Below are 20,729 nucleotides of genomic sequence, written 5' to 3'. Positions count from 1 at the left end.
GGGTGCAGTATAATTCGGCTTACATAGACAAACAGGATACATCTATTCCTTCAAGAAAATTAGTTGTAATTGTTATCTGAAAATGTTGTAAATTTTATTTGTAGGTGTTGCTGCTTTAATAAAATTAATATATATAAAATCGAATTTTTGATTATTTAGAATTTTGTAGTGAAAGAACCTCATTGTATTGTTTCTAGTAGAGATGTAAGCAGTGATAGGTATGCTGACCATACAATTTATGCTAAAAAATTACTTTGAGTAATTTGCTGATGTCACCTTAGTTTTTTTCCTTGACTTTTGTTTTAAAAACTGTTACATAGGTTAATTGGGCTCATACTGAGATTTTACTTTGTTAAAATGTTTACAGTAAAATGTTATTTAGTCTCATTGCCTTTTTGGTGTGTGTCTTTAAATCCAGTAGCCTTGGTGTGCATGTGTAACATTGTGGGATCAGTATGTGTGGACCACTATTTGCTTGATGATCTCCTGGTATTATCATTTAGTTTGAGCTTCATTTTCTCTAGCCCAAACTAAGCTGCAAAAAAATACTGCCAATTTTTAGTAACACTATACTGTGTTTTCATTCATTGTCAAGCATAAGGAAAGCAAAATAAGAGGTTCCTCTTCTTAAATGATGTCATAAGAACAAAATGCTTCACATGTATACATTTTAAAAACCAGCCATAATTATGTATTGAAAAGGATTTGTTGCTATGTTAGAGACTGGATTAAGATAAAGACAATAAGAAAAATACTAAATTATTATCACGACATACTTAATTTGCTTTTTTGTTGAGAGCAAACGTAATTGCTATATTAGCATTGAAGATTCTGTTATTTTATGGCTTTTGCAGAGAATTCCATGAATGACATCCTGATAGTTTGTATATTCTCTCAGTGGCATCATTGCTTGTAAGATTAGTTGATTAGATAATTCAAATCTAATGCTTTTCTTAAACATTGGTAGATTGGTGCTATTCTCTTTGTAGGTAGATTCTTCTCTAGGTGAGAGATTAAGGGTCAAGGTCTGAAATTTAGCTTTACTGGTTTTATTACACATTGTAAGTGTTTAATGCTTTTCTTTTTAAAAATTTATATCTAGGAATAGAGTCAAAGCAATTAAATGTGCTAGATAATTAGGATTCTTCTATATTTTTAACTAATAATGAGCTTAAAAGGAAAGATAGCCTGATACAGATGTATTTTGATTATGAGTATTTGAAAATTTTCTTTACTGTAAGTTTAAATACAATATTTTCACTATTTTGGGGTTGTGAATCAAACATCAGTAACCTTTTGTATGTATGAACAACATTGGATGTTGGTGTATTTAACGAAAGTTAGATGAGTTTATTTTTTTTTAATTCTCATTTTTTTTTTTTTTTTTTGGCCAGTCCTGGGCCTTGGACTCAGGGCCTGAGCACTGTCCCTGGCTTCTTCCCGCTCAAGGCTAGCACTCTGCCACTTGAGCCACAGTGCCGCTTCTGGCCGTTTTCTGTATATGTGGTGCTGGGGAATCGAACCTAGGGCCTCGGGTATCCGAGGCAGGCACTCTTGCCACTAGGCTATATCCCCAGCCCTAATTCTCATTTTTGATTGGGCAAGAAGTCTCCCTCCTCTGCATAAAAAAACACAATTTATCACCTAACAGTAAAAGAAATATGCATTTAAAAACAGTCTAACTTACTTATAGAGGTTGTCATTAAAGCTCTAGGAGAATGTATTATTACTAATTTATTAATTGGTTGGCTATTGATAGGTGCCTAAATGTCATTAACTTGTTTCTGCAGCAACAGAACCTTGGCCAGAAAATGCTACATTATATCAGCAACTGAAAGGTAGGTTCTTGTTCATAATTAAAAATGACTTTGTATCAAAATATATTTATTGTCACAAAACCTAGAAACAGTGGCTAATATAATTTACTGCAAAGAGAACTCAAAACATAAAAAAGGGCTTCCCTTGTATAATTTGTCTAGGAGGTTTTGCCTAAACTTGTGTCTGCCAGTGTAAACCAACTATTCATGGCTTATAAGGTCCTTAGTTTATTATTGACTCATTATATTGGCTGCTGTAGGCGGTGTAAAATGATGTGGTTGCAGTAGCAGTTGGCAGATTTACTGCACCAATAGCTGAGACAGCAGATTTTTGAAGTCCTGTGGTAAAGTGGGCTCTCAGTAAAAAGGAACTGTTAAAATGTATAGGCTAGGATAGTTCAGGCTCCCTTTAGCAGCTCTTCATATATCATCAGATCACATTATGGACCCCATTTGGGGCTCAGCAGCCTGCTACAGTTGTCAGAAGACTGCAAAGTAATGAAGACTAATAGGCAGCAGCCCTAGTCTTCTAAGCATGGAATTTTTATTGCAGCAAACTTGTCATCTTTCTTTTGTGTGACAGACCTAGACACACTGTGCAATATTAACTGCAGGCTGGTTTTATATGATTGTGAATGCTTTTACTTTTAACTAGAGAGATTTGAGCAGATACTATTTTATTTAATTTTAATGAAAAGAAGGGGAATGTTTCTTGAAAACTTAAAATTGAATTTGCTTTTAAATGAGAAATTTTAATTCAGATTACTGATAAAATGAAATAGGTGGTCAAATAGAGAAAATACTCTATTTTATTATTATTTCCATGATAAGTTTTTCAAAATTATTGTACTATGTAGATGTTGAACTCTCGGTGACTGTAGATGTAGAACTGCAGATTACGTTAGGGTATTACTATATCTTTTCTTATAAAAATAGGAATAACTTTTTAAAATAACAATGTATTTTGCTTGTTTAACTGTTGCACTTCTACTCAGATCTTTCATTGAATTTTCACAGGGGAACAAATTTTGCTTTCTGACCATGCAGCTTCTCTTGCTGTGCAGGTAAATATGTAAGTTATGTAATTTTTTTAACCATCTAGGTTGTATCATTTTGAGATGCATTTTTTTAGAAAGTCAAATACTCAGATACTATATGTTAGTATTTTTCTGGGTTGCTTAGCATTTTCAGTATAACATTTCTTCTCTGTGAACTGCAGTTTTAATATGAACATTATTCATTTAGTTATTGTCATTGTATGACGATCTTTTTATTCATTCTTTAAATGAAACCACTTGTAAGTGTTAGGCACATTCTGTGTCTTAGCTCTTTTGTTTTGGTTAGACATGCTGGTATTATTTGGGGTAAAGGTTTCATTATTCTTTATTTTTTTATTTATTTATTTTTTTGGCCAGTCCTGGGGCTTGGACTCAGGGCCTGAGCACTGTCCCTGGCTTCTTCCCACTCAAGGCTAGCACTCTGCCACTTGAGCCACAGCGCCGCTTCTGGCTGTTTTCTGTATATGTGGTGCTGGGGAATCGAACCTAGGGCCTCGGGTATCCGAGGGAGGCACTCTTGCCACTATGCTATATCCCCAGCCCCCATTATTCTTTATTTTTAAAAATGTATTTACTACATATTTTTAAACAGTCATTCTGCTTATTATTATCTATTTTAGCCTTAGTCCTATTTGATAATCTTGAAGTAGACATGTTCTTTTCTAGTTACTCCTTGTATAGTAATTTTACATGTCTTTTTATTCCCAAACCACCTACTGAATGAAATAGCTCTTCAAGTTGTATATCACAGTTGTATAATCCAAGAAAGATTATTGGCTCTATAAACTTCAACAGGCACTCTAGGATACTTGAGGAATTGTTTACTTACTTTATAAAGTAAATGTTTATGTGTATTATAGAAGTATAGTTATACAAACATTTTACATGTTTAGCTGCTGTTTACTTAGTGCATGTGGTTTAATTAACAAAGATTTTTATTGTTCATTACCTGAATGATAATTCAAAGAGAAATCGAAAACATGTGACATTTATTGGAGATGAGACTGAGAGTTCCTTCAGGACAAAAAGAAAGGGAAGGACGGAAATTACTGAGGTTTTGTTGTGCTGTAGGCATACTCCTAAATACTTAATTTTAAGCTATCTTGTATTTTTTTATTCAATTTTGTGTTTTCTAGGCTTAATAACTGTCTGGTACTGCCATTCAGTATGATAGTGATACTACAACATTCAGTCTATCTTTGTTTTTAAGGCAGGGTGAAAAAGAAAAGAGAAAGAAATGAACATTTATTAGTATGAAAGAAATGAGCTTGGATAGTAATTTATTAGTGTGACTAGAAATATCTTTACATTTCTTTTAGCTTTGTTATATATATTTTACCTAGGATATAAATTATGGGTTTTTTGTAATATTCAATCATATTTTCATATTAAGTTAACTTTTATGAGCAGAAATGTTGAATTGTGTGCAATAGATACTGCCTTTATACTGCCTTAATTAATCCCCCCCTGTATTTGGTGAGAGAGATGTAATTTGAGCTTTCAAATACTAATAAGGTAGTTGCCTAACATATAGAATGTACTTGGGTAAATGTTTGTTGTATCAGTGATTTTGGAAAGTCATCTTGCCTGATCGACAACAGCACAAATACATTACTTGCTGTGTTTTAAAACAATATTTTCTTTTTCTGGAGGTTATATCACTATATTAATATGTATATGAGGAGAAATATAATTTATATATGTATATATGTATGTATTTATTTGGTGCCTGTGTTGGGGCTTGAACTCAGGATCTGGGTGCCGTCCTTGAGCTTTTTTGCTCAAGGCTAGCACTTTACCACTCGAGCCACAGTTCCACTTCTAGCTTTTTTTGGTAGTAAATTGGAGATTAGAATTTCAAAGGCTTTGTTGCCCTGGCTGCTTTTGAACCATGATCCTCAAATCTTAGCCTCCTGAGTAGCTAGGATTATAGAAGTGAGCCACTGGTGCCCAGTTTACTTAAATTTTTTATATTCGTTGTTCAGGTTGGATAGTTACAAAGTGCATATTTCCTCTGAAGACCCTGTTGCAGTATTTGTCAATATTGTATCTTTGAAAGACAGCTTCAGGGCATTACTAATACTGTACTTGAAACCTTAGTTCTTGATTCTCAATTCTTTTTAAATTGCTGCTTTGGGAATAACTTCTTAGGATTTGACAAAAGTTGTAGAACATTGTTCTAGAAAATATTTCATTGCACACCAGAAATAAAAATGTACCCAGAGTGTTCTGCATATGGTTTCAGCAGGCCTACAAACCTCTTTTCTGATCAGAACTAAATAGCAGTTTAGAAACTAATCAAACAAAATAGGAAAGTATTTTGGGTAGGAATATATTCTTGGTTCTCAGATGGAAGGAATTTTATTTCCTGAAGATGTGGCAGTGCTTAGATATTTTTGGTTGTCAGAATTGCTGGGAAAATTCTATCTGTTGGGTAGACACCTAGGATACTGCTAAATATCCCATAATGCACAGAATAATCTTCTAGAATAGTGAATTATCCAGTCCCAAGTGCAAATGGTAGTGGCAAGGTTAAGAAACCTGGAAAAAAAAAATCTGGAATAGATGATGTTTTAAGCCATTTCCATTGCAAAGATATGAGTATATTAGCAATTAAAAATTTTACATCAAGTATTTTGGACAAGGGAGGAAAAAAGACATCTTAGTTATGTTATTTCTCACAACAGTTTCTCAAGTCTTAGTTGCAACTAAAAATAAAACCAGGGAAAAGAATATTTTAAAATAATAGAATTTTGCTTAACGATTTCAATTTTTTCTCCTACATATGTCACTTAGATGATAAATTAACTAGCATATATTAAAAAGGCGTAGTTTTTCTTCAATATTCTTTGGCATGACAGCTGATAGTAGCCATGACTATAAATGTGACTTTTCCACATATCTGATGTAAACTTTATGGAGTAATAATCTTCTATATAGCGAGCTAGCATCCGTTTAGAGGAATCAGTTAAAGGCTTCAAGTTTGATGCATAAAATTGGGCAAAGGTATTCATGAAGTGGATATTTTCTAGAGAATAGCAGCCATCAGATCTTTTAATTACCAGTTAAGCATCAAGAAATGTTAAGTTTTACTTACCATATAGACTTGGTATTTATTATACCCACGAGCCTAAGTAGTTAGATTAAAACATATTTCAGCGTAAAAGAAAACATTTTTCCCCTTTTCAGTGCCTAGTTCCCCTTAGGTTTTCTTTCTATATTTCTAAGTATTGGTTTTAACCTGAATTTTTTTCTTGTTAAAAATGCAACCTTGTGAACAGAATATAGTAAAATACTAGTATGGCATATTCATTTGGTTTCCATGAAGTTTGTGTTTTATGTTTGTGTGTTATAATGCATACACATGCATACAAAACAGAAATTTTCATTTTGTAATGCTGCTTTGAAGGAGTTAAGCTTATATTGACTAGTAAAAAGTATTTATGATAATGGTTACCATCTTCTCTTACTCCCTAGAATATTGAAAAAAAGCCAGTTGCTCAATAGGTAATTCAATGTTAGGTACATATTTAATTAAAAGTTTTAGTGGAAATAAACAGGTGAAATGAATTTTAATAATATATTTTATTTAACCCAATGCATCACAATATTCATTTATGTAACAAATATAAAATTCATTATTTTACATTTTTAATGTTAAGTTCAGAATCTGATCATATACTAACAGCATATTTCAATTTATGCTAGCCCTGTTTTTTTGTGGGGGGTGGTTTGGTTATGAAGCTTGAAGTCTTTTTGCTCAAGGCTAGTGTTCTACCACTTTGAGCCACAGTGCCACTTCACCACATTTTTAACTACTCAATAGGTAAATGTTGCTAGTGGATCTTGTATTAGATGGTGCAGGATTAGATGTATATTATGAACAAATACATATGAAACCTACAAGCTTTTTGCAAAAATGTTTAAAATTTTCTTCAAGAAGTATATTCTCTATAATATCCCATATTATTTTCTTCAGGAATTATATTCTGTATTTAGAACATGCTCCCCTCCTCCCCCAATGTCTGGGCTTGAACTCAAGGCTTTGTGTTTTCACTCAGTTTTTTTGTTTATAGCTGACACTTTGTCACTTGAGTCATGTCTCCAGTTCATTCTTTTTGATTTTTAATTAGAGATAGAGTCTCCAGATGGCTTTTTTCCTTGACATAGCTTCAAAGCACAATCTCCAGGATTTATCTTTTTGAGTTGCTAGGATTGCAGACATGAGCAACTGACACCTGGCCTATCTTGTTTCTTTGTCTTTTTTTTTTTTTTTTTTTGGCCAGTTATGGGGCTTGAACTCAGGGCTGGCCACTTCCTTGAGCATCTTTTCTTTTGCTCAAGGCTAGCACTCTTCCACTTGAGCCACAGAGCCACTTCCAGCTTTTTCTCTTTATGAGGATTTGAACTCAGGGCTTCATGCATGCTAGGCAACTACTCTGTCACTATACTACATTCCTAGTCCCCTGTCTCGTTTTTTATACTAGATTCTACAATTGAACCATGCAGTTGGTCCCACATCTATAAAGTAAAGGTATAATAGATGGCCTCTTGTGTTATGGGGATTGAATGTGTAAAGCATTTAAAAATACCTCATATAGTATAAATATAAAATGAATGTTGGTCATTATCTCTCTTGTTTCTTTGACAGAAATGCACATAATTTCAACAAGGGGATGGGGGGGGGGCGGCTGGGGATATGGCCTAGTGGCAAGAGTGCCTGCCTCATATACATGAGGTCCTGGGTTTGATTCCCCAGCACCACATATACAGAAAATGGCCAGAAGTGGTGCTGTGGCTCAAGTGGCAGAGTGCTAGCCTTGAGCAAAAACAAGCCAGGGACAGTGCTCAGGCCCAGAGTCCAAGCCCCAGGACTGGCCAAAAAAAACAAAACAAAACAAGGGGATTGGGAAATTGCAGTCCTGATCAAGTCTAAAATATCTTTCATATATGGAAGATCTTTTTAGGAACATACTTGTATTTAAGCATTAATATTTTTGTAAGTGTTTTTTCATATTATACCTTAAAAAAAGTGTTACGTTGGCTTTGACAGCACATATACTAAAATTGCAACAGTATGGAGAAGATTAGCATGACTGCTTTGTGAAGGTAACACAAATTTGTGAAGCGTTCTGTGTTAGGCAGCTTATCCTGCCCTGTTGTTGGGACCTGATGCATATATAGGCTTGGAAAGCCTCAGGCAAGGATGACAGAACAGGGTGGACACTTCTTGCTCACAGAAAGCTGAGGGAAAGACAGTTCAGTCATAGTCTGTGGTAGTTAGCTCTGACCTCATTCACCTTGACCATCCTGATGAGTTTCATTGTACACCCTGAATCCTGATGTGTTCCCTAAAGTTAATAAGGATACCCCTAATTCCTAAATTTACATGTTTGTGGTACACTGTTGTGAATCTTTTCATGTTCTTTGTTTCTTCTGGTTGTACTATTTATAGCTCCTAGCTGAATGCTGTATTTTGACCCAGTTTGTAAATTCTTGTTAGCAGAGGAGTTTTGCTTATTTCATAGAAAAGTGCTCATATAGTATGAGGTTAATAAACCAGTTCTATTTATTTACTTATTTTTACTTTTTTAGGTATTAGGATTTGAATTTAGGGTCTTGTACTTGCTAGGCTGATGCTCTACCAGTTTTAAAAAGGCAAAAATAAAGTTACTGCTTAATATTGAATTTTTAAATTCAAACAAAATGTTACTTTAATAATACTGAAAACATTTGTTTTAAACTTTAACATTTAATGCTTTTATTTTACAACAAACTCTACTGAGAACTTATTTTTGGTAAAATATGCACTCAATCTTGATCATAAACATAATGCACAGTACTGTTGTTAACTTTCCTTTTAAGTATGTGGAAACTAAAGCTCAAAGTATGCTGTATTCAAAGGCACAGAACCTACAACTTGTAATGGTAAACAAAAAAAATGACAAGAATGGTGGAATACCACGTGTATTTACCATTGTACTGAGTACTTACCTAGTTCATATGAACTCTAATTCTTACAGCCACTGTATGAGCTTAGTGCTATATGAGGTAGGTATCAGATACTGTGAGGCAACCTTGTGAGATAGGTCCTACTAATCTCTTTTCTTCATATATGGTAAAGGGATTAAGCATTTGCTCCAGAGTTACATAATAAGTACTCAGCAGTGTCAGAATATACACCTAGGGAGTTTGAGTTGATAGTCCAAATGCAAGAACTATTGCTGTATATCATTCTAGTTTAGGTTTACAGATCTGTGAACTTACACTCAACAGTGAATGTTTAATCCCACTTATTTGTGACATTTTCTAGCAAGGTATATTATATGACTTATAGTTTATACTAGGATATGAAGGATAACTATATCTTAGCATTTGGAACTTTGAAATGGGATAGTTTTATTTTGAAGCTTATTTGGTAATAAATGAGAAATTCTTTTTAAAAAAACAAGATGATGCTGAACAAAGAATTAGTACCTGTTTTGACTTCAAAGATTTATATACCTATTTTGTGAATGTATAATATAAATAAAATATTGTTTCTTAATAAGTTTTAGAACTTAATTTAATGTATATGAAGCCAGTTGAAAAAGAAAATTTTTGTTTTGAGACAGGTCTCAGTCTGTAGCCCAGCTTAGCCTATGTTGCTGGCTTCAAACGTATGGTTCTCCTGTTCAACCTCCTGAGTGTTGGTTGGGGCTATAGACTTATGCTACCATACCTAGCAGTTTATCTGTTTGGATGGCATAATGTAGATAGTATAAAAATGTGAATATGTTTAGATTTTAGAGTGTCAAAAACTGGTAATCACAATTAGAATGCTGCATGAAAAAGTAATCTTTTACTTCAAATAAGAATAACATTTGAGCTCAAATTCAGTGTTTCATTTATTGTTTATATTTTCTCTTGTTCTTTGCAAGTAAATACTTTATCTTTCAGAAAAAATATTTTCTTTCTGTTGAATATAGCCTATCATTAAAAAGGTACATAATTCAATGAAACGTTGAATTGTGTATCAAGCAAATAAATGGGGCCCCATTTGCTTGAAGATTCTTGCTTTTTCAGTTGAACAAATGATGCTATTTAGGTGGACATATTAATTAGTGGTTAAATGATAATATCCTAATAATCATGTTTGAGGATGAGTAGAGGAAGAAAGAACATTTTTCTCTTTCCTTTGTGGCCGCATGTGTTGTTGAATTGAAGAAAACTGGCAGTATAATATGTAGCAGTTATCAACTTGTGTTATTGAGGTAGCCACAGGAAGACAGCTTATATGAAGAATTTTAGAGGGAATGATTGAGTTTTTGGTTGTGTACATTTTATTGCATAATGCAATTTAAGCTGATTGTGTATAGTGCCAATTTAAACCTGGTAAGATGGTATCAGTGTATATATTTCAATAGAATAATGTTTAATGGAAAGTATTTAAAAAACATCCTTAACATTTCATAAAGTGTAAAGATACAGGCCTTTATTTAATATTACATTATTGTTTTTGTACCTGAAGTACTGGAGCATGATGGTGGTTTATACTTATAACACCTGGCATGCTTTATAGAAAACACAAGTACAATATATGTAAGTATAAAAATACTATACTTACAAAGTAACTGAATTTAAATTACATGTGTTGAGGAACTAGTATTAATGCTAATATTAATAAAATAAATTCTTGTAGGATCTGTAGAAATGAAGCATATTCATAGTAGAATTAGGTGGCTGATTTGCCATTTTTCATAATTACCGAAATATGAAATAGTTATGCATGGTAATAGTTTGCTAATATAAAGATTTGCTTGACTTTGTCAAAGTTCACACTTCTTTTGTTCTGAGACATTACATGTTAGAATATCAATTGTATGTGTGTGTGTATATATATGTGTATATATATAGATATATATATAGTATAGGAAGGAAATAACAAGCAGGATTTTAAATTTTGTTGCCGTTAAGCAGATCAATAAAGACATAGTGGTAAAATGAAAAAAAAAAGGCAGTCTGTTTTTTAAATAGAAAAGGACTAGAATTTTTCATGATTAGATATACACTATCAACATAATCGATCGAGCAGCATTATATTTGACCTGAAAATATGCCTAAATTTGAGACCATACACTATCCTGTGTGAGTGAAACATCCTTCATATAGTTCTAAGATGAAATTACCCTTGAATGAATAGCGTATTCATTTATCTTCAGACCTCTTCTGTGCTTCTAGTGAAAACATTCTACATCCAGAATTGCATTATACCATTATACCACTGTACCTTTGCAGTGTGAAATAGATTGGTTTGGAAAATGAACCTGGCTTTGCTGTAAATTACACTCTCAGGTACAAAGGAATTTGTTATTTTGTTTAAAATAGTCACAAATATAATTAAGGTCTTAATTTATGTTAAACTACAAATAGACTATTACTGTAACTGGATTAGGAATTTAATATGTCACTTCAAGAATGATATCTAACACTTTTTATTTGTAACCTTAGATACATTATTTCAATTATAGGGTCTGAAGCTGCTTGCTATAAAAAATGAATTTGTAGGATGTGTTTGTTCATGGTTTTAAATTTTAAAATAGTCTCTTCAGTATGGTGGAAAATAATTCTTCAGTTGTCATCACACATTTCCTTTGTGTTCTGGTGAAGCAGGATGTGAATTAAAATTCATAATCATTTTCATTTTGTGCCTGAAAATGGATTGCATGTTAGGGAAAAGTCTCTAGTGAATTTACATATAAAATGTTTCAAAATTGTGAAATGAATAGAAGCTTTGTCTTAGGAAGAAAACCTAGTCTTCCATCTGAAGATAGCTCTGTCTGTTTGGACTGAAAGTAGATTATTAACTATCTTTCAAAAATACTGGGCATCTGTAGCTCATACCTGTAATTTTAGTTACTTGGGAGGCTGTAATGTAGAGTATCATGGCTAGAAGTCAGCTCAGCCAGAAGAATTCCAGAGACCCCTTGTCAATCCATAACTGAGTGTAGTGTTGCATGCCTGTCATCATCAACTATGGGAGGTTGAGATTGAGAGGATCTCCATCTGGGCAGAATCTAAGACCAAGAGACTCTTTCTCTATAAAAGGAAGTAGGATGTAGTGATGTGCATCTGTGATCTCAGCAATGAGGGGCAACTTAGAGTAGACAATTCATGTGCACACCAGGCATGAAGTGAGATTCTGTTCTAAAATCCAGTGAAAAATGGGTCTGGAAGCATGACTGAGCAGTGTCCTGGCAGTCTAGTAAGCTAGAAGTCCTGAGTTCAAACTCCGGTCCTTGAAAAAAAAAATCTTAAGAAATATGTGTTAAAATTCTGTAGCACTCTGTGGAATCTAGTATAATTTACCCCTTGTTCCCTTGTTAGACATTTATGTTGCTTCTAAGATTTTTGTACCTATAAATTAAGTGAAAATAAATGATTTAACTCTTTAAAAGTGAATAAGTAAATAGAAATTATGTGTTAAAAGGTTTTTGGATATTATCATAGAGGACATTGAAGCAGCAAAAATAATATTTTGAGTTTTACTATAAGATGAAAAAGATACTGATTCTGCAGAGAGTAATGGAATTAGTAGCATATAAAAATCAAGATTTTTATCAGTGTCTTATAAAATTTGTTAGTCATCTGCTACAGAAAATTAAAGCATTCCATGGTATTGCTTACTTACATAAACTAATAAACATGAATAATTTATTATTTTCATAAGTATATATAAATGCTCTTAAGTTTCATGTAGTTACTAATAGTAGGTCATATTGACTTTTTAAAAGAAAAATGACATTTTTGTTTGGAAAACAGATTTTAAAAATTGGTTCATTGTTTTCAAATGCAGTATTGGTGTATGGACTACTTAAGTTCAGGAAAGATGAATAAAGAGTTCTCTTCAAATAGGCAAAAGTTCACTAGGCTTACTATACTTCTCTTTCCTCCAGGCCTTTTTGCAGATGTGTAATCTGCCTATAAAAGTGGTTTGTAGGGCAAATGCAGAATATATGTCTCCATCTGGTAAGTGTTCTTTTTTATTTGGTTAATATTCTAGATAAAATCATAGTGATTTTCCAGGTTGTTACCTACATATTGAAAGTACTTGTTTACCTTTAATTTATTATTATTTTATGAAGCTATATAAAGTTTTTGAGACATTAAAAATGAACTGATATTTCTATATATGCATGCAGTGTACTGTGATCAAACTAACTCCTTTATTAGTTTTTTTTTTCCTCTACCTCTCTTAAAACAATCTCAACAGGTTTCATTGTTGTATTTTCATATGTGTCTTTAAAGTACCTTTATTGTTGGTTCTACTCCTTACACCTGATGGTACCTGGTCCCTAACAGATCCTGTTTTAATTCTTGTCAGGAACTTTTTTAATATATATTAATTTTACAGAGATTTCACTGTGGTGTTTCACACATGTGTGTATTATATTTTAATCAGATTAACCTCCTCTTCTGCTCTCTTTTTTTTTTTTTTTGGCCAGTCCTGGGCCTTGGACTCAGGGCCTGAGCACTGTCCCTGGCTTCTTCCCGCTCAAGGCTAGCACTCCGCCACTTGAGCCACAGCGCCGCTTCTGGCCGTTTTTCTGTATATGTGGTGCTGGGGAATCGAACCTAGGGCCTCGTGTATCCGAGGCAGGCACTCTTGCCACTAGGCTATCTCCCCAGCCCCCTGCTCTCTTTTCTTGTTCTCCTTCCTCCCCTCCCTATTATTTAATAGCTTGTATACTTCATTTTGAAGGCAGTGTGTCTTCAAGTGTACTTAGAGATGGTTACTGTCATACTATGTCTAGTATGTCTAGAGGGATTATTTCAGATAGTAAATGTTAGGTATATAAATGATCTCAGATTTCCCCAGTCCTACTTACATAGGACTTTTCTCGTCAGAAAACAATTTTAATATTAATGAATTCATTTATTATCCAACACATTTCTTTTCTAATAATACAGGTAGGAGAAAAGAGATTGTATTCCAATTAAGTTTTATTAGGTTTTAATTAAAATCATCATTGAAAGATTTTGGTTTCTCGCTTTTTAAATTTTTAAGAAGCTTTTTGTTAAAGTTTCACCATTTTTAATATTTTTTATGATTGAGACCATCTTTGTGTATGCCATGTGCTAGTAGATTTAAATGGCTGAGTATAACATTTAATATACTTAGTGTTATATAGGTTTTCAGGGAGATATTTATCAGTCTGTCTGTGATAGACTTAAAGCAGAGAGCATGGAATAGAAGACTACCTGGCCAACTATTAGGTAAATTTTAATCTTTACATGTCTTTGTGGCATATTGACCATTTCCTTTTGGGATATTTTACTTTTCTTCCCTTGAGCATCAGTAACTTCATCTGTAATGTGAGGTAGTCAGATTAGATAATATCTGAGGTTCTTTCTAACATTTTCAGAATCCACAAACTTGCTTGGCTGAAGGTTTTTAGTTTTTAAATAAAAGTTTAAAATGTGACTTTTGCCTAAAGTAAAAATAGTATTCCAATTCTTTGATGACTTAATTGATATCAAAGAATAACCCCCACTGTGCTTTTGCTTGATACCCCAAATAGTAAGAATATAATAATAGTACCATCTTAAGTAAAGGAAAAAATGTTCCTTTCTCATTTGTTGCATTGGTTTTTATATTTCTTTGTAAGATTTTATGAGTGCTTAATTGACTTGTCCAGTTTCCCTATTTATTCATTTCTTTCTTTCTTTCTTTCTTTCTTTCTTTCTTTCTTTCTTTCTTTCTTTCTTTCTTTCTTTCTTTCTTTCTTTCTTTCTTTCTTTCTTTCTTTCTTTATTTATTTTTTGGCCAGTCCTGGGCCTTGGACTCAGGGCCTGAGCACTGTCCCTGGCTTCTTCCCGCTCAAGGCTAGCAGAACTCTGCCACTTGAGCCACAGCGCTGCTTCTGGCCGTTTTCTGTATATGTGGTGCTGGGGAATCGAACCTAGGGCCTCGTGTATCCGAGGCAGGCACTCTTGCCACTAGGCTATATCCCCAGCCCCTATTTATTTTTTAATTTAATTTTATTTTGTAAAGGTGATGTACAAAGGGGTTACAGTTACATAAGTAAGGTAATGAGTACATTTCTTGTTGAACAATCTGGTTTCCCCTATGTTAGATTCTACAATTCTCAATATCTGTGTATTTATGTTTCTATCTATGTATGTATCTGTCTGTCTAACATATTTATCTTACTATTTTGGTGATGCAAGGATTTAAAATTAGGACTGCCTCATTCTACTACTTGAGTCATGCCTCCAGCCAATGCTTGATATATTTTTAAGAAACAAAATGATTTTTTCCCTAAGAACATGAAACTAATTATTGAAAAGGAGGAATGTACTTTGCTCTAAAAATGTTTTACTCCAAATGCATTTCAGTCTAGGCATCAGTTTTATTTTTTCTAATTTCACATGACTTGTACTGATTGTAGTAGTATGATGGTTACAAATATTTTATGTAAGTTAAAAAACAAAACAAGATAACCTAATGATTACTTAGTTCAGAAAGCCTTTTTTTTTTTTTTGCAAGAGTTAGAAAGCAACAGCAAGGGAAAGAATATATTCTGAATACATTTACTGAGTGTTGTATTCTAAAAGACCTGCCTTTCCTCTGTAATTCATGTTATCCTCTGGGTGCAGATGAAGGTTTTGTTGGTGTATTGTACCTCATCCATTACCCCTAGGATGCCTGAGCTAAAGAGAAGTGAATCTTCTGAAAAGGAGCAGGAAGAAGCCTACTGTTAGCGTGAACTCTATTTGAACTAGGTCTGACAGTAGGTTTCATTCTTTAATATTTGGAGTAGACCTGCTTGCTATTTGGAGACTATTTTTTCCCTTACCTTATATTCAGCATTAGTATTTATTAAAATGAAGTACTACTTTTAAAATGTAATATTTTAAAGAAGCCAGTTTTTATAAGCATACTATTTTGTTTTTCTTCCATGTGTTAGGAATATAGTTTGTGTTCATTTTATTAGCATACATTAGTTGTACAAAGAATGTTTCATTGTGACATTTCCACACATACAAACAATATATCCCTATTAATCTCACTCCCTCTCCCTTATCCCATTTTCCATTCTTAAAACAATTTCAACAGGTTTCATTGTTTTATCTTCATACATGGAACTAACTACATAGATCCTATTCATTCTCATTCAGCTACATTGTTAGTTCTTCCCCCTCCTGTTGTACTGGCATAACTTCAGAGATTACTAGGCAGGCACCAGTGGCTCACATGCCTGTAATCCTAGTTGAACTCAAGAGATTCAGATCTGAGGATTGCAGTTTCAAGCTAGCCCAGGCAGGACATGAGACTCTTATCTCCAATTATCAGAAAAACAGAAGTGGTGCTGTGGCTTCTAGTGGTAGAGTGCTAGCCTTGAGCAAAAAGTGCCCAGGCTTTGAGTGCAAGCCCCACAACTGACAATACATACATAAATAAAAGATTATTGTTATAACTATTAAAACAATAATTTTAATTTCTGATATTTTGAGTCCGTCATTTATTAATGTTCTATTATGTACTTGAATTGTTGACCTTAATGGATATCAGAATTCTGAAATGAAAAGTATAAAAGGTTTCTTAGAAACGATTTTCAATATAGATTGATTTTATTGGCCTGCACTCTGAAGAGAAAACCCAGTGAATTTATCAGTGCTGATAAAGTAGTGTCCTGACTTGGTTTTTATAATTTGGATAATTAGTGCTCATTGCTCTATAGTGATTTGTTTACTGCCAGCCCTGAAATGAGAATATTGTGATATTTGAGGGAGAGCTCTTCTTCCTTTTCCTTTTTCTGAAACAGGGTCTTGCTATGTCGCTCTGACCAGCCTAAATAGAACTCACTAGGCACTCACAATTGTCCTGCCTCAGCCTCCCAAGTGCTCAAATTATGTCATGGCTATACCACACCCAATTCTCTTGTTTTAAAATTGATTAACAGTAAGTGTTCAAAAAATTGCATGACTGTAATTTTTTTTAATTTGCAGTTTTATAAAGTTTCTTTATTGGGAAAACATGCCTGGGTTTCTTATTATTTCTTTTATTAGCACAAACTTTAATTTAATAAAAGTTTTTTTTCACATTTCTTTTTCTCCCCCTACAGGTAAAGTACCTTTTATTCATGTGGGAAATCAGGTAGTATCAGAACTTGGTCCAATAGTCCAATTTGTTAAAGCTAAGGTAATAAAAAAGGATATGGATTTGATTACAATTCCTTTAAAATAAGTCATTCATCATTTTTTAGCATGGCTTACAATTTTTGTTGATTTTAACCATGTTTTATAAAATGGTGATGCATATTACTGTAAAATATTTCCAAAGTGTAACTTAGAAGTTTTTCATAATATAAATCATTGGCAAAGAAGTAATTTGATACTTTATAAAACGGTAGATAAATCTCTAATGTTTGTTTATAAATGAAAGTTTTTAGATTCTTATAAAATATCTGATTGACCTTTGAGAAGGGAGGTACAGGATATGTTTGGAAGTTTACCTATTTGAATTAGTCTACTTTTCATTTATTTAGTTTAGTTTTAATTTTCAAGAAGCATCCCCCACTAACATTTTGGGGAGTACTTTCTAGACTTTCACTTTTTGCATATATAAATAAAGGTAATACTATTATGTCTTATTTCACAACTTATCCTTTAAAATTATCAATGTTTATAAATCCTCCCATATTAATAACTTTGTAAGTATATAGATTTATATAATTTTTAAAAATTGTGTGGTATTTTGTTGTGTTAGATAGTTTTATGTACTCAAGTGTTTATTGGTAGACATTGTGGTTGTGGCCAATGTATTTGCTATTATGAGTGCTAAAATATGTAAACCTTGTATGTGTCTCATTAGGATAAATTCCTAAGATTGATATTGAGATATCTTCGGGCATACCTTTTATAACTCATAGATTGACTTAGCAGATATATTGGTTTATGTCTCCACCCTTACTTAAATAGTGTATGAGAATTTAGACATTTGTTCCTTTTCTCCCTGTATCTGTACTGACATCTTTTTAAAATCTTCGATTTCTTTAATAGCAAAATGTCTCAGTCTCCTGGCATTTCTTTTATTATAAAAGGTTCTTTTCCTAAAAGTACAAGTTTTACTGATTGCTCTGTTTTCTTTGTGAAGTAGTTGGTCATGGAAGATATATTTATATAATGACAAATAAGTACTACTTAGGATTTTATAGTGATAGAATATTAAATATACCTTTATAAAAGATAATTTTGTCCTAGAGTCACTTTGGAAATTAATCCATTGGACACTTGTATGTGACATTACATGTTAGTAAGGTAACTGGATTTTTTTTTATGTTTAAAATAAGGCTCTTTAATTTTTTTAAATTGTCTTTAGGGTCATTGTCTTAGTGATGGATTGGATGAAGTCCAAAAAGCAGAAATGAAAGCTTATATGGAATTAGTCAACAATATGCTTTTGACTGCAGAGGTACAATATAAAATAATAGAGTGAAATAGAATTTTATATAATCTGTATATTCCTGTATCATAGAACTTTCTTATGGGTTAAAGTTATTGAAAAATGGGAAAATAGCAGATTATAGGACTGGGATGATTTGAATATTAACAGTGATTTGATAATTATCTTTGAATAAGTTACCTGATGTTTTTACTTTCTGTTTGTAAGAAGGGGTGGTTCTTACCAACTTGTTGTTTTACTTTGGCCTTTCAAAGTGTAGTTTAAAAATACCTGTACAATAATTTCATAGTAGAGATATATTATGTGATAAATAGTTTTATAAAGTACCACCATTAAATTTGATAATTCTGTACAGGAACAGTATCTAAAAAGAAACACCCTTCATATCTGTGACCTAAAATTGGTTTATAAGAAATTACTGTGGCAAGAAATAACTACCCTTCTTTCCTTTGGTATTCTGAAGTTTTAGTGATTGTTCTTTTGTCCCCAGTTGTATCTTCAGTGGTGTGATGAAGCTACAGTAGGGGCGGTGAGTAGTTCTGCAGCATTTATCTTAATTAAAATTTAATGAGAAAACACTTTTGCTCAGTATCGCAAGTCCCTGCTCATAAATGAAACATTGTGGTTTATACCATTAGTGATATAGTTTTTCACTTACTTTAATTTTGCTTGCACATACATTTTAGGGAAGCTATGTGTCATTGCTTGATGTAACTCGTTGTAAAGTACATAAAAGTTTATATATTTTTAAAGGGAAAGGTTTAAAATTTTAATTTTTTTACATTGCATGCAGTGCTCATTTTCAGATTGCTGTATACATTTTCTCTGCAAATATATTTCTTTTAAGAATCCTTTTGTATCCTTTCCTGTGGTTGTACTTGCGCTATCACTGTACCTCATCTGAATATACTGGATACTGTATATTCTGGTATTAGAACTAGGGAAGTGAAAGGGAATATCAAAATCGAGAGACAAAGGATAAAAAGACAAATGACTCCAAAAGCAATACTTGCAAAACCATTTGGTGTAAACCAATTGGGGGGAGAGGGAAAGGGGGAGAGGGGAGAGGGGAATGAGGGAGGAGGTAACAAACAGTACAAGAAATGTACCCAAGGCCTAACATATGAAACTGTAACCTCTCTGTACATCATTTTGACAATAAAATTTTAATAAAAGGAATTCTGTTAGTAGAAACAGTCATTGTTTCTAGGAAGAACTATGTTGTTTTTTTTATGAAACTTTTTTGTTTAGATTACTCGTTGTAGGTATGGATCTCCTTACCCTTGGCCTCTGAATCATATTTTGGCCTACCAAAAGCAGTGGGAAGTGAAACGTAAGATGAAAGCTATTGGATGGGGCAACAAGACCCTGGACCAGGTTAGTTGAAGTTGAAATGTTAAAAATGATATTCTTATATGCTATAAACTATGTAACTTTTTAAAAACACCCAACATTTGCTTTTAGTTTGTCTTTCATGAAGTAGTTTTTATTTCTTTTATAATAGCTAACATACTTATTGTGAGACAAATTACACGCTACAAAAAAGAAGTAAAAATGTCTGTTAGTCCACCATTTAAAAAGTGCCACTTATCTGGATGTTGGTTGCTCATGCCTGTAGTCCTAGCTGCTCAGGAGGCTGAGATCTGAGAATCATGGTTCAAAGTCAGCCTGAGCAGAAAAGTCCTTGAGACTCTCACCTCCCAATTAACCACCAAAAAGCTGAAAGTGAAGCTATGGCTAAAATGGTAGAGTGCAAGCCTTGAGCCAAAGAGCTCAGGGACAGTGCCTAGGTCCTGAGTTCAAGCCCTACAACCACCACCACCAACAAAAAAAAGTGCCACTCTTAACAATTTGGAGAAATTCTTGTGGGTGTCTCTTAGTAATATTTACCTTAAATGTTGGATTGTATTATGCCTACCACTCTATAATCTGATTTTATACTCCATTGAGCATTACATTCTGGACATCTTTTGTGTCAATCAATATGGATTTTCAGTATCATGCTTAAAAAATCCTCATTGAATATAGTTCTTATCCAATTTTTTTGGTCTTAAATTTACTAAAGTAACAATTTTTTAAAAAAAGGTTATGTTTAAAAACATCATCAAACTGTTTGATCTCTTTTTGCCAAGGCTACCCCTAATTCTAGCAAGCCATTTAACTTTATGTGTTTAGTAAATGAATAAGCATGGAATGAATAAAAGTAGGAAAACAAACTAAAATGCTCTTGTGTGGGTAAGCAGCTTCAATTGTATTTGACAAATTTGATTCAAGAAAACATCTTTCAGTCTGTGAAGTTTTGAGAGAAAACTTGCTAATCAGTAGCAAATGTATATAAAGAAAATTCACTTTCTTCCTATTATATAGAAAGCATTATTACTGATAACAGCTGTAGCCTTTAAAAAT

General features: G+C 33.0%; 1 protein-coding gene across 3 annotated transcripts in view; it reads left to right on the top strand.

Annotated features, from left to right (window-relative positions):
• Mtx2 (metaxin 2) overlaps positions 1-20,729 on the top strand; it is a 43,600-nt gene that overhangs the window by 14,240 nt on the left and 8,631 nt on the right. For 2 of the 3 annotated variants that reach the window (XM_048345193.1, XM_048345195.1), the window contains exons 2-8: positions 1,791-1,838; positions 2,835-2,881; positions 12,811-12,883; positions 16,984-17,060; positions 18,240-18,332; positions 18,814-18,852; positions 19,575-19,700. In XM_048345193.1, the coding sequence (XP_048201150.1) occupies positions 1,791-1,838; positions 2,835-2,881; positions 12,811-12,883; positions 16,984-17,060; positions 18,240-18,332; positions 18,814-18,852; positions 19,575-19,700 (503 nt within the window). Of the gene's footprint in view, positions 1-1,790; positions 1,839-2,834; positions 2,890-12,810; positions 12,884-16,983; positions 17,061-18,239; positions 18,333-18,813; positions 18,853-19,574; positions 19,701-20,729 lie in introns of those variants that run through there. The other variant, XM_048345194.1, reaches the window with a different exon arrangement.

The sequence above is a fragment of the Perognathus longimembris genome, chromosome 4 (assembly GCF_023159225.1).
Source record: "Perognathus longimembris pacificus isolate PPM17 chromosome 4, ASM2315922v1, whole genome shotgun sequence".
NCBI lineage: Eukaryota > Metazoa > Chordata > Mammalia > Rodentia > Heteromyidae > Perognathus > Perognathus longimembris.
The sequence above is the reverse complement of the archived record's forward strand: the minus strand, read 5'-3'. Positions and strand labels throughout refer to the sequence as shown.